Below are 12715 nucleotides of genomic sequence, written 5' to 3'. Positions count from 1 at the left end.
ATACCGAATTTACAGGAACTTGAACGGGCTGACACCGTGTTTGAGCAACGGAAAAGTTACATTATACTGAAGTTTGCAAAAGCACACAACTGAGCTTCCACTTACCATCTGCTGAGCCGAAAACTGCCCTCCCTGTCGCACCTCAGAGCAATCCATAGCTATCGGTATTCGCTCACTGAACACGCAGAACCTCGCTTAGTCTCTCACTACACGCAGAACCTCGCACCAGGACCCTCCAACACCGACTGAAGTCGCCTCCGCACTGAGTTATCTGCCGACCCCCTCAAACCGGGCACATCTGGCGTCCCCCTGTCACCCCCATCGGCCGAGTAACGGGACGGGTCCTAATCCGGCCCCGCCCTCGTTAACCCCCCCCCTCGCGGCCCCGACGCTACCCTTTCCCGATTTCCTCACCGGGGTACCCATAATCCCCTCCCCAGGTCGGTCTTTGATAGTGTTATCGTCCCTCCGCTCCCAGGTCAAAATGGCTTATCGTCGACTGTTGTTAACCTAATGTTTTGCTTAGACAGAGACTACGAGCCACCAGCAACCAAAATGACTGTTGTGCTTCGGTTACATGCCAGTTTATTATTGAACACTGACTTCAATATATGTAGCTCCAGCCTCCAATTCAATACATCACTGATAGTGATATGATTGCTAACAATGATTTCAATAGAACTACAAATGTCCTATTTTAACCTGTAATACCAGTTAAACGAAATAGAGCGCCCAATAGTCATGCCTCCCATTTTGCAACTCCGTGCCATTCAGTCTGAAATGATTACTGCTCTATGTAAGTAGCCCGCGTCTTATGAATTAGCCCCCGAACTTGATCATCAATCATTCGGTGTCGCCTAGCATCACACGCCTCAGCGAGCACAATCCACCAAATTACAGCGTGTTCCCACCATGGTAGCATTTGCTGAATACCTGGACCGTCATCAGACCGACCCCCTCCCCCAGTCGCTCGCTTCCTCACAGCGGGGGAGGGGAGGGGAGCGTCGTTTACTGATAAGCCTGTCGCCGGACCCCTTCGCGCCAGGCGCCTGGCGGGGCGCCTCGTATCCTTTTGACGGTCTTCCGGGATTTGGAGTAATTAGGAGGAAAGGTTACACTAAATTCGTGCTGGGCAGGGTAACTCCAACCCTTTGGTTTGTCGCTAACAAATTGTCTGACTGGCCTTGGGCTCAGTGCTGGACCTGGTGGGAAATAAACTGCCTGCATAGGAGTGATGGAAATATGCAGCGTTTTTTATGTGCATGAAATGTGAAAGTTCGAAAATTGAGCTTAATTACCTCACCTATAACATATTTTTGCTTATTTGCACATATATCGTTTTGCTATCATGTGTGTGACTCTTTTGCTTTACATAGGTATCAGGCAAGTTACGGTGATAAGGTATACACTTTTACTGTATAACAATATGAAACCAAATACCGATTTGATATTTGACATTTCATTATTTCATTTGACCACCACTTGGTGAGTCCTATCGGCTGAGGCTATCTCATCAGCAGAGGAGTGTCCCATCGGGACAGACCTCCCCCCCCGGCCGCTCAAACGGTCACCTAGAAGGGATTGATCTGCTCCTTCATATGCTCCGGTTGTGTGTTGGGCTGCCCTCCAGTTCGGAATTGTGTCACGATGGGGTGGTCCTGAGGATACAAAAGACGGATGTGACTTACTGTAATCCGCGAGCCATGCCATCACAACTCACACAGAAGCAAGCTGTCTTGCTTGGACTGACACGGCTTCGTGATGCAGACGGGACAATGTAGTTAGTTCCGATTCCTACCGAGTGTGGCGCCACGGTCGCTAGTGGACAGCGACTGTGTGGCGCCCTCTTGCGGGCTGGACAACGGACAGCGGACACAAGACATGTCCTGGGGACTGCTGAAAGTGGATGCATGTGCCTGCTCCATCCCCGAAGCCAGCCAATCACAATCGTTGATAATTCTTCCTTGACTCGAAGTGACGGTCGTTCCACCAGCCCTCCCCCCCTTCCTCGGGGTGGCCGGGACCCATTGAGCGGCTGGATGGTCTGTCTCTCCAGAGCACTTCCGTGTCAACGATACGGGCTTAGCTCATGAGCGCCAGTCAGTGGACAAATTAGCCGCTGTCTAGTCTCGTGTTTTGCTATCTCTATTGTAGAAATAGTCAATTTTCCTAAAGTAACGCTTACCTACCTTCCGTCGATTTAGTTCTTAGCGCCACTTTAGGTCAAGTGAGGCTGAATGCTTGCGCATTTACAAGTCAAAATAGGAGGAAAGGAAAAAGAAACGCCCATAAGAGCAACTATACTTTTTAACACAATTCATAGCGATCGACAAAGTTACATGACCACTAATAGCCCAATAACTATTTGACCCACAAACACAAACAAGTGACCCGCAATGTTCACTGCTCATCTTCCAATATAGCGCTCACATAAAGTCGCATCACCGATTCCATCGTTACCATCGGTGGCGGCAGCGATGGCCTCATCGTTACCACCTGTCTCCACCAATGGAACAGCGATGGCACAGCGATGGCACAGCGATGGCAGCAGCGGCGGTGGTAGTGGTGGCCGCCGGGGACCATTAGCTCAAAACCGCACGTTTTTAGACGGCGTTTTTTGCTGTCCACGAGAGAGCCAGAGGCAGTGTGTCTGTAGGATGAACGATGACGGTAAAACGGGGACGCCTTGAGATCGGAACGGAACCAACTGGACTCACTTGGGTAACCGTGAGGCGTCTATTCAACAAGACAGCGCTCATCATCGTAATTAGACGCGAAGGGTTAAATACGGGGAAGGTGAAACGGGCTAATTAGGGACGAGCGTTTGTTGGCACGAGGTTAGCGAGGGTTGGTGATTGACGTGTTATAAAGTGTAGCTGGGGAACTTATGAGAGAGGAAGCTTATAGTAGTCAGAACTCATTATTCAATCCTTTTCACTTTTATCGGCATTCTTGGAATGCCTTGGCCACTACTACCTAAACAAACTTATGTCGTGCAGGATACAGATAGAATAACAAAAGCAGGCGCAGCTATCTTTTTTTTCTAAACGATTTTAACTGTAAGCGTTCTTCATAAACGCCTCAATCAGCCTTCAGTCACCGTTTGACACCTGAGGTGGCCTTAGCGACACCTCAACCGTCCTCTATGACACTCAGTCCGTCTTCCATGACACTTCACCTAGCCTTTATGACACCCCAACCCCCCTCCTCCTTCCCATGCGCACGGACGCACGCAACCAGACATGCGACGCTCGGAGACAAAACGACTGAACTGGTCCGTAAAGTAGTGAAAGTACGGTCTAAATGCGCGAGCAATCCAACGGTTTAGAGCTTCTTACGGCGCCCAAAAGTGTGACCAAAAGTCACGGCTCCGCACGCATACGAGCTTGGACGGCGCTCGGAATAGTGTGTGGTGTCCGAGTTAGATCCTACAACAGTGAAGCGCAGCGTTGTGGTATCTCCACTTTATCTATGACTTTTATGACAGAACATATGTTCCGGCAAGGTTATTTAGACACACTTGCGTTTGCTTTGCTGTCTGTTCGACCGCATTTATTTGATAAAGTATATAAGCAAAATCTACTGTCTGGTGTCCAAACCATTTTTACATGTCTTCATTTTTCAATTTTCTTGTGTTCTGTTTTCCAATATTCTGCTCATCCTGGCATCATTGGTTATCTGAGCACTTTTCGACCGATTTCGTTTTTCCAATCCCCCAACTTCTCTCAACATTTCTGTACCCTTTCGAAGACTCCCAATTCTTTCTAACATCTCCTTGTTTACCCTCGACCTCTATCTACCTCTCTCCCTCTCCCTCTCCGACCTCTACCGTCCCCGTTTCCTCTCTCTCGGCACGCTCAGTGTCCCATCGGCCAGTCTCGGGCCACCTCTGCCGGGTCGTCCGACGCAAAAACGCCACCTTCAGTCCCGACATCCACACGCGGTGCACGCGCACGGGAAGAATCGAGCTCACTGATGGCGGCTTTCGCTGCGCACTTTCGCCTCCGGGTGGCGTTTTGGAGCTGCGACGAACGGGAGATGAAGATGCTATGTGGAAGGTGGAATCATAACTAGGAGGTAGCTAGGTGGTGTAGTTTTGTTAATGCCAATGCATCATTGCTTTGCACAGCAATGTCATTGTGCTTGCAAGTAAACACATTTATTTTCTTACCAAACCCATACACGACACGACAAAACAATACCTAATCTGCACAGCTGAAAATCACAAGCGAATCAAAACAAACAAATCAGACCATACTCCCCTTACCATCCAGCACTCACCATCACTCTTCCTTTCACTATGTGCGTGCTTTCAAGCCTTCAACACTTCCAAACCTTTGTTAGCTCCACTCGCACTTTTTCTCCCTGTAAACACCTCCTGTTGAGGAAGCGCAGACGGGATGATCCGACATGGCACGCTGGCACGTACCGCCATTCATCGATGGGCATTAGCGAGGCTCGCGACCAAAAAATGTAGGCCGCACCTCCGGCAGAGTGTGTGGGGTGTTTTTGTAGTCGTGATATGGGTCGGGTGGTAGTCAACTAGTCAGGTCCCAGGGACTGGGTTCAGGATACTGCCCCGTATCGTCGATGACTTGCAATTTGTGCAATATAGGCATCCTATTTTATTAACGTTTTTGTCTTTGTATGCACAGTAAATTCTTGTTTATTTCCCTAAAAGTTACTAGCATATTTTTTATCTTTTTTCGTTTCATCAAATATTTTGGCGTTGCAACCGGAACGTCTAGAACATATTTTTGTTCCCCAGAAAGTTCGTTGAGCTTCTTCATTTCATACCCAATCTTTTATCAATATGGTTTACACATCAAGCACTTAAATCGGACTGTTTTCTACTTGAAACATTATTACATGCGTCGGCATTTCAAATGTGATGCCTGAATGACTTCGGAGCGTTAAGTAATTAATTACTTTACATATCCACTTAGAAACAGGCTTTCCCTCTCCCCCTCCCGGCCGCAGTCACCGTCCCCGCCCCCCCCCCCGCCTGGTATTGGCACAGTGGTCCCGTGCCGCCCGGATGCTGCGGTCTCTTTTTGTCCCCGCCCGTGGTCTCCTTTCCCATCCCATCTCCGCAGGGAAGTGCCACCAAGTCGCCGCGTCATGTCCTCGTGAGATAAAAACCACGGAGCCAGCCCCACTGTGCGTGGGTTCTTTAACAGCAAACAAACGCTGAGTGGCGGCGGGGGTTCACTTTGAGAGATGACTACTGTTTGTTAAACAGGAATGCAGACGGCAGACATTGCTGAAACAGAAGGTTTGACGGAAGATGGTAGTGATGGAGGATCATCACTTTTGATTCTAATATATTTCAATTTGAAGGAAGACGTTATGTTTTGACATAGCTATAGTCTTTATTAACCGATCGGGGAGGGGATCCTATCGCTGTTTTGCCCTAATTAAGTTAGAACTTTGAGAGAAAATTGCGTTACGAGTCGCCGCAACTGGTGCCCAATTACCAGGGTCTCAGATCAACCGGTGACCCCTGAGGTAATGTCAAGTGATCCAAGGAATGGATCTGGTTTTGTGATAGACTCCCCCCGCCAAAAAATGTCCAAAAATCTGTGCTTTTATGCTCATGGTATTTATTGTGCATACTCAATCCGAATCAGATACTTCTGATTGAGTTGGGCCGACTTGGATGTCGACTGCAGGTCAAGGACAAGGTCAGGTAAAGAAGGCCGCTCCACTTATGAGGCTGGCCGAAGAAGGGAAAGGTCCCATGTCATTCAATTTGGCAGTGAATTGTAAGCTCATTAGTACCTTCCCAGAAGCTAATTACTTCTGGGAGTACCTTTATTTGTCGCTTTTATTACTGCTTTTATCACATGTATAAAGTGTTTTACTGGTGTGTCTTTATTCATTTATGTGTATGACATGTATGACGTGGCCATGATCTACGCAGTGGAGGTGCCGAATAAATATCTGTATCTGTATCTGTACTTCCTGAGAGTGTCATTCAACATGCCAGACATTTTCTAGCACTGAGATGAGAGCATTACGAAGCTGCGACATTTCTGGATCATACAGAGGTCCATGTATATTGTATAATGTGATAGGTCAATGAACTGACCTTACCAGAAAATGCAATAGAAGCAGTCCCTGCTTCCCATGGCTTAAATCAAAAATCATGTTAGCAGATATTCAGCTCTCTGTAATGCACTCTAACCCGGCAGGCGGTGGGCCTACCAGCCACCTTCCACGCGGTGGGGGGGGGGGCACTTTTTTGCCCCCCCCGTATCTCCGAAACTACTGGACGGATCCGGAAAATTCAAACGGCGTTCGATAGCCCTGTCAAATTTGTCGAAGGAAACAAAATTTCATTGACCTCGGGGTCACTGATGACGTCACAGGTCAGGTCAAAGATAAAATGTTTCACCGTTCACAGGGCTTCTAGGGAAAGCGCTATAACACCGAGTAAAACGCATTTTGTCGAAAATCAGCGATAAGGCGTCAGTTGTCTAGTACATATGTTGCTATTAGAGGTCACTGGTCATACCAGGTCAGGTCACAGGTCAGGTCACCAAAGGTCACCAAGGGTCACCACATGAGCCCAACTTTACTAAGGTGATGTGATGCATGTTTTATGGCCAGTTTTTCATTTCCAACTCAATGGTGTTGGTTATAAGACCATCAGGTACGGTTTAGGTCACTTTCTGGTGGAGGTCAGGTCAAGGTCAGGTCAAAAAAGGTCAAATTTCAAAGTTGATATTTTTGCATAAAATTGGTATCGATTCGATGCAGCTCGTCACGGGGAGTCTAATGGTGGTCTTTGTTTTGCGCTACGAGGTCTAGAATTGCTAAAAATTGAGTTTGAAAATTTGACGTCATCAATTTTGAACAGTTTTTTCGCTATAACTTGGCCAAAAAACGAGGTATCGATCTCAAATTTGGTATGTAGATAGAAGGCGGTAGGGACTATCACATATATTCCGTTTTTTGAAATTCAAAAAACTTTTTGGATTTTTTGGCTATTATATTCAAAAAATCTATTTTTTTGATTTTTGGGGGTCAAAATAAAAAAAAATCGAAAAACCGAAATTGCAGTTTTGTAGCCCTTTTGATTCCACACCTTTTATGTCTAAAACATTTTTCTGTATCTCTAAAGCTGTAGGCCTGACAGCTCTTCCCGCGAAACCTTTTTTTGGGTCGAAAATGGCAAAAATGACGTCACTCTTACGTCATTAGCGGCCAACCTATCATAGCCTTTGGAAAAAAGTTTTGGTCACCATGTGCGCTAGCTGCTCCCGGGAGGGTACTGAAAGTTTGGTGACGATCGGCGCAGCGGTTCTCGAGATATATCGAAAAAAGTAAAAGGGGGGGGGGGGGGCAAAAAAATGCCCCCCCCACCGCCTGGAAGGCTAAGCCACCGCAAAAAAAAAACGTCAGGGGGCGGGGACGGGTTGCACCATTCCTCTGCCGCAGGGAACGACTAAACTGTCTCTCCTTTAATTAAAAAAGATATAAAATCTGGATAGTTTTTAAGGCCTATTTCTCTCTAAGTTCCGTCCTCTTTTGCTTCAAGCTACGTATTCGGAATCGTATATCAATGTGAACCAGTGTAAACCGCTTTTCTGCTGTTTCCAATATTTTGAAGAAGGTCAAAAGTCATGTTGCGTCCCTTGACGTAGGTCAAAATACCAAAATGCCTCTAAACCTAGAAAAAGCACCACCAATAAACCTTTCACGCCTCACCACCAATTCTTGCCACAATCGAAAGCCAGTGCGTCAACCACCGACCATTTACCATCTGTTGCATACAGTATGACCAAAAACATGGCACCGCCAGTGGCGTCAGGTGCTTCTCTTTCACTCCTTCGCCTCGTTTCCACCTAGCGACACATTAGCCTCACGCATAGACGGGCGACTGTGGCTTGGGTCGGTGCACGGAAGCGCGTGGACAAAGTCGAGCCGACAGAGGAGGTAGCGATGCCGAGACATGCAATATATAAGTGTGGCGCTCGGCGGATAATGCAGTGCGCTGCCGGGTGTGTTTGTGTTTATCTCTTGGAAAGGTGCTCTGCCGTTCAGGTAAGCACAGCGGAGTTGGTGGGAGGACAGTGAAGGATCTTCTGTGGAGTGGCCAGAGGAAACGAGCCCTACGGTTCGAGGCAGTGGAGGGACCAAAGACAGTGGTTTCGAGGTCCCGATGTCGTGCTTTGGTGTAAAACATCAGTGCCGTGACAGCTGTGTGAGCTGAGTGCGCTTCGATTCGGAAGAAATTCGTGATTCTTCTTCTCGTGAAAACATTTTTGTTAACATTTGGGAGTGGCAATCGAGCAAAAGTATGATTAGTGCGACACGATGCAAAAATATTTTCTCAATTCAAAGCTTTTCTATTGCGTAAATTTTCGTTTTGAAATTGTTATTTAGCTGCTCAATGGATCGGACTTCTTTGTATTTAAACTAAATAGCTCAAGCTGATTTGTGACTTTCCCAGCTCAGATTCAAACGGCCAGTATCTTCATCCATCTTCTGCTCAAAATTACGATCCGAAAATGTCATAGCAAATAATGTACACATGAGCTTCACATTAAAAATAGAAGGCAAAGGTTTAAACATTTTAAAGTAAATAGCTCTTACCTTTCTTTTACAGCTATTGTGCTGGTGCAAACAATGCGGGATATTAAATTGTACATTAAATGCTTTTATTCGTTAATTTTTATTTACGAAAAAGACTACAATATTCGCGAAACACCGACCATTTGAAAATGACCAAGCAAGGTCAACGCTATTTCCGGTAGCAGGAATAGTCCATGAGGCGTGTGTCTATTCGCTAACCGATGGCTGATTTTACGGTGTCAGCCGGTTACGCATCATGACAGGCAGTTTTACGATGACAGTGCAAATTCGTCGGAACTCGCAGCTTCAATGAACGTTTTACTCAAGGTTGCTTCGCTAAACTGGCTATGATAGACATCCTCCTGATATATTTAGGTGGCTCGTTTTCGTTTGGCGCAGCTAATTGACTGGATAGAAATTTCGTCAAAAGTTCAATATTTATTGCACCATTAATATTTAATGGTGGTCAATAGGTCTAAGCAATTTTATGGTGTTTCTCCTCTTCCCTTTGCATTGAAAATTCACATCACCATTGTAATGTGCGATACGCATAACGTATGTCAGAAGAAGAGAACTAGCTTTGCAATGAATGCCGTCTTTTTGTAAGTTCATATAGCCCATGGGTAGCGTTAATGGTCGTCACCTCGGGATATTTAATTACCCAATAAGCTCGTGAATTATTCTGGTATATTTTTGTAATCGTTAGTTAAAAATGAAAATGTGCATTTGCTCTATATTCAGTCAGAGCAACACGATAACTAGCGATGAATGTCACTTCCAAAATGAGACCAAGGGAAACTGTCACACCACTCCTTAACCATCCCACCCTGTTTGTTGCGAGGATGTCACCACCTCGAGACCAATACGATGCCATTCGGTGTAACCACCGAGCTGTAAGATCCTTTGCGGTCAATGTGACACAATTTCTCCCCAAGTAGAGGCTATTAAGGTCGCTTGTCCCCCGCCCTGTTGTAAGCAGTCATAAAAGGCGGTATGGGGGACACTGGAAATGGCAGACAAGACAATCACAGGCGTTACCGTTCTGGGTGTTGTCTTTCTCATGACAGCTGACATTTCCCTTCCGGTGTGGATCATAGAAGGACGATGACTAGACAAGTTTAGCCAAGGCTATCAGTGGGGATACCCGTTGGTTGAATTGTCTTTTGGCCTGCTTGCTCCATGTCAAATGATTGGTGAAAATGTGCTAATTTGTGATGGTTGTCATGTGTGCTTGTGGAATGTCTTATTCTCGCTGCAATTTGTATGAGCCATTGGCTCGCAGAAATCATTCCGCTTCAGAGTTCACATTCCAGCTGTATTCAAGTCGTAATTGACGTGACACTTTCGACTCTAAACTAAATATATCAAGCGAAACCGTACGGCCACTTAGATTGATTTAAAAGCTCGCCAGAAAGCACGATGCTAGACATTGTCGTCACTTAGATTTGAGTGGTTAGATAAAAGTAAGGGGTATCGATAATGCATGGAGCTTGTATCATATTCCGAAAAAAACGAGATAAATGCTCTGTCAAACTTTTTGATCCGCTGTAACTTTTATTAGCTTGAATTACCGTTTATTGAGTATGAGTATTGCTGATGGACTGTTAGACCAGCATACGTAAATGCATCGCAGGTTACCAAGACGATTTGCTAGGATTCCTTGAGTGTTAAGCACGTTTCAGGTGAAGCGGTGACACGATCCCTTCCTATTTTCCCCAGGAAAATGTCGCGACTTTTCTCCGCTCTTCTGGTGGTCGGTCTGGCAGCAGTTGCCAGATCAGACGAGGAGTTTTACAGCCCCTCTGCGCCTCAGTACTATCAGCCCCAGCACACGAGCAGTTACAGCAACTACTACCCCTCCGGTCCCCCAAGCTCTGGTGGCAGGTAGGTCAACAAGTCCTTGTGCACCCTTGCAAACTGTATTCCACTAGCGAGTCATATGCTACCGTTTGGCGATTCATTGTCGTATGAGAGGATGAGATAACAGTTGTGGTTACCAAGGCACGCGCATACTATGCGTTAACGCGCATATATAGGATGGTCAGCGATTTCATGAAGCATGCACATATTTTACGCTCATATAAAAGCTGCTGAAATATTTGTGTATGCTGCCTTGAACTTCAAACATAACCTGCTAAGTTACTATTCAAACAGTCAATTACAGGTGATATTACTCAAATAAAATGAAGGATCATTTTGAAATGCGGTAGAAATGGGCACGTATTCGAGTCATTATTTACTGCTGCTTTTAAAAAGCAGGATATCATTTTACGGCACTGGAAGCGTCACAAAATGATGTCTATTTTTTGCAGCATCCTGGACAGTCTCCTGGGAGGCAACAGACGTCAATTTGATGTTCTTGGTGGAGGACTGGGTAAGAAAATGATTTTATGTTTGAACCTCCAACCTAACGCACATGTAGAGCTGGTAGAATAATAAAATACTTTTGAACAAAAACTTTAGTTACAAAATATGCGTTCAGAAAACTTGTAAAAATAAAGTCTGAGCCATCAGAACATTGCATTTTTTTTTTACTAATTCAATGGTTTTGAGTCAATACGGTCCAAAAATCATTATTCTCCTTTTCTCTTTAAACTCGCCATAATCGACTAGGAAAATGCCCCAGATTCACGCATTTTTCTCTATATCCCACAGCTGGGCCTCTGCTCATCCTGGTCGTGATTTTCGTGATCGGCACTGGCCTTCTAGCTGGCGCTGCCTACATTTCCACGGTCTCGTCGGGTCGTGGTCTGGACACGGACCAGTGGGAGGTGGACCACTCGGTCTGGATGGAACAACTCAACAGAGATTTCGAGGACTCGTGGAGCACAGAATGAGGGGTTGTTAGGTGCTTAGCTGTCGTGTTGTTATGACTTGGACAATGGACGGACAAATATGAAGACTTTTTCAGGTTTTATTTTGAGCAAGTCGTTGTTGAACTACGCTCTCATATCACATGTCTGTTTGATTAGGTGCAAGTAATGCCAGTTCTTTGTGAATATCGGCCAACATTTTATTCAACGGGTTTTTTATCCAGCTGACAGTGAGTTTGGTATATCTATGTATCGCTGTTGAATGTCTGAGATTTTTGATTACGCTATGGTTGGGGTGCTGTTAAACTATTTTACATGTAGGTACCTACACTGTATATGCTGTTTTGTGCCAGAAATCGTTATAAGAAGGGCCATTGTGAAAAACTCTTTTCAAAACAAGTGAGCTTTTGTCAACAATAAGCTGAGCCCAACAGTAAATTGACAGCCAAAGATGTAAAACGTTTTGACAATGACATAACTAACTCACTTTTCATATTCACTAGCTCTAATGTTCACCGACGAAGACTATGCTCAACTGTAACCGACAATGCGCCTAGTTATTTATTGCTTACACGAAACGACGAATCATTCACCCTTTGGTTCTTTCCATAAATCACGTGTGACTTATTGTTCACGCTGTTACACTGTTGACTGTTGTGATCTGCTGAACTACAAACCACCGTTTAACTGATGTTTGTTTAAAGTGCTCATTATTGTTTTGTTTTGTTATTTGTTGCATGTTTGTTGTATAGACAGCAAGGTGTACATTTCTGGGATGGTTCAATTGACGGGTCTTGCCAATATCGAAACTTGTGCGTGTCTCGTGGAACTGCTCTTCACTAATGCAGTGTGCAGCAATACAACACAGACTGCTATACACCTGTTTTTAAAGGGACTATCCCACCTTCTAAAATGTTGTTAAAACCAGTTAAATTGTGCCCGACTTTATAGATTGGATGACCAGGAACACGGTTCTGGCATTTATTTTTCATTAAACATCTTAGGCTTCCCATATTCCAAACACAAACTTTCAAATATGTGACGTCACAGCCCAAAATTACCTCCTTCCCCAGGCCACATTACTGTCATAAAGCTGATTCTTTATACTCTGTAGGCACCACAACAAAGTTCAGACCAAGTTTTAAGCGATTTTTCAACGAACAAACCCATTTAAATCAGAATGACTAAACGAGGTGACGTCACACTAACGGTCGCTCCATGTTGAAGATAGGGCCTTTTACAAGGCCCATTTTCAAATGAAGGGAACGAATTTCTTCAACACCAAGAGGCCGCGGGGGTTGCAACCTAGATAGATAGTGGTT

At 45.3% G+C, this 12715-nt stretch overlaps 1 protein-coding gene across 1 annotated transcript; it reads left to right on the top strand.

Moving 5' to 3' along the window:
* The first annotated feature begins 8006 nt into the window (after positions 1 to 8006).
* Positions 8007 to 12268, top strand: LOC122375592. The gene is made up of 4 exons (XM_043355093.1): positions 8007 to 8049; positions 10300 to 10464; positions 10893 to 10954; positions 11236 to 12268. The coding sequence occupies exons 2-4, from the start codon at positions 10304 to 10306 to the stop codon at positions 11415 to 11417; spliced, it is 405 nt and encodes a 134-aa protein (XP_043211028.1). The 5' UTR covers positions 8007 to 8049; positions 10300 to 10303; the 3' UTR covers positions 11418 to 12268.
* Positions 12269 to 12715: the final 447 nt, after the last annotated feature.

Source organism: Amphibalanus amphitrite, unplaced genomic scaffold, assembly GCF_019059575.1.
Source record: "Amphibalanus amphitrite isolate SeventyFive unplaced genomic scaffold, NRLGWU_Aamphi_draft 001879F_arrow, whole genome shotgun sequence".
Classification (NCBI taxonomy): Eukaryota; Metazoa; Arthropoda; class Thecostraca; order Balanomorpha; family Balanidae; genus Amphibalanus; species Amphibalanus amphitrite.
The sequence above is the reverse complement of the archived record's forward strand: the minus strand, read 5'-3'. Positions and strand labels throughout refer to the sequence as shown.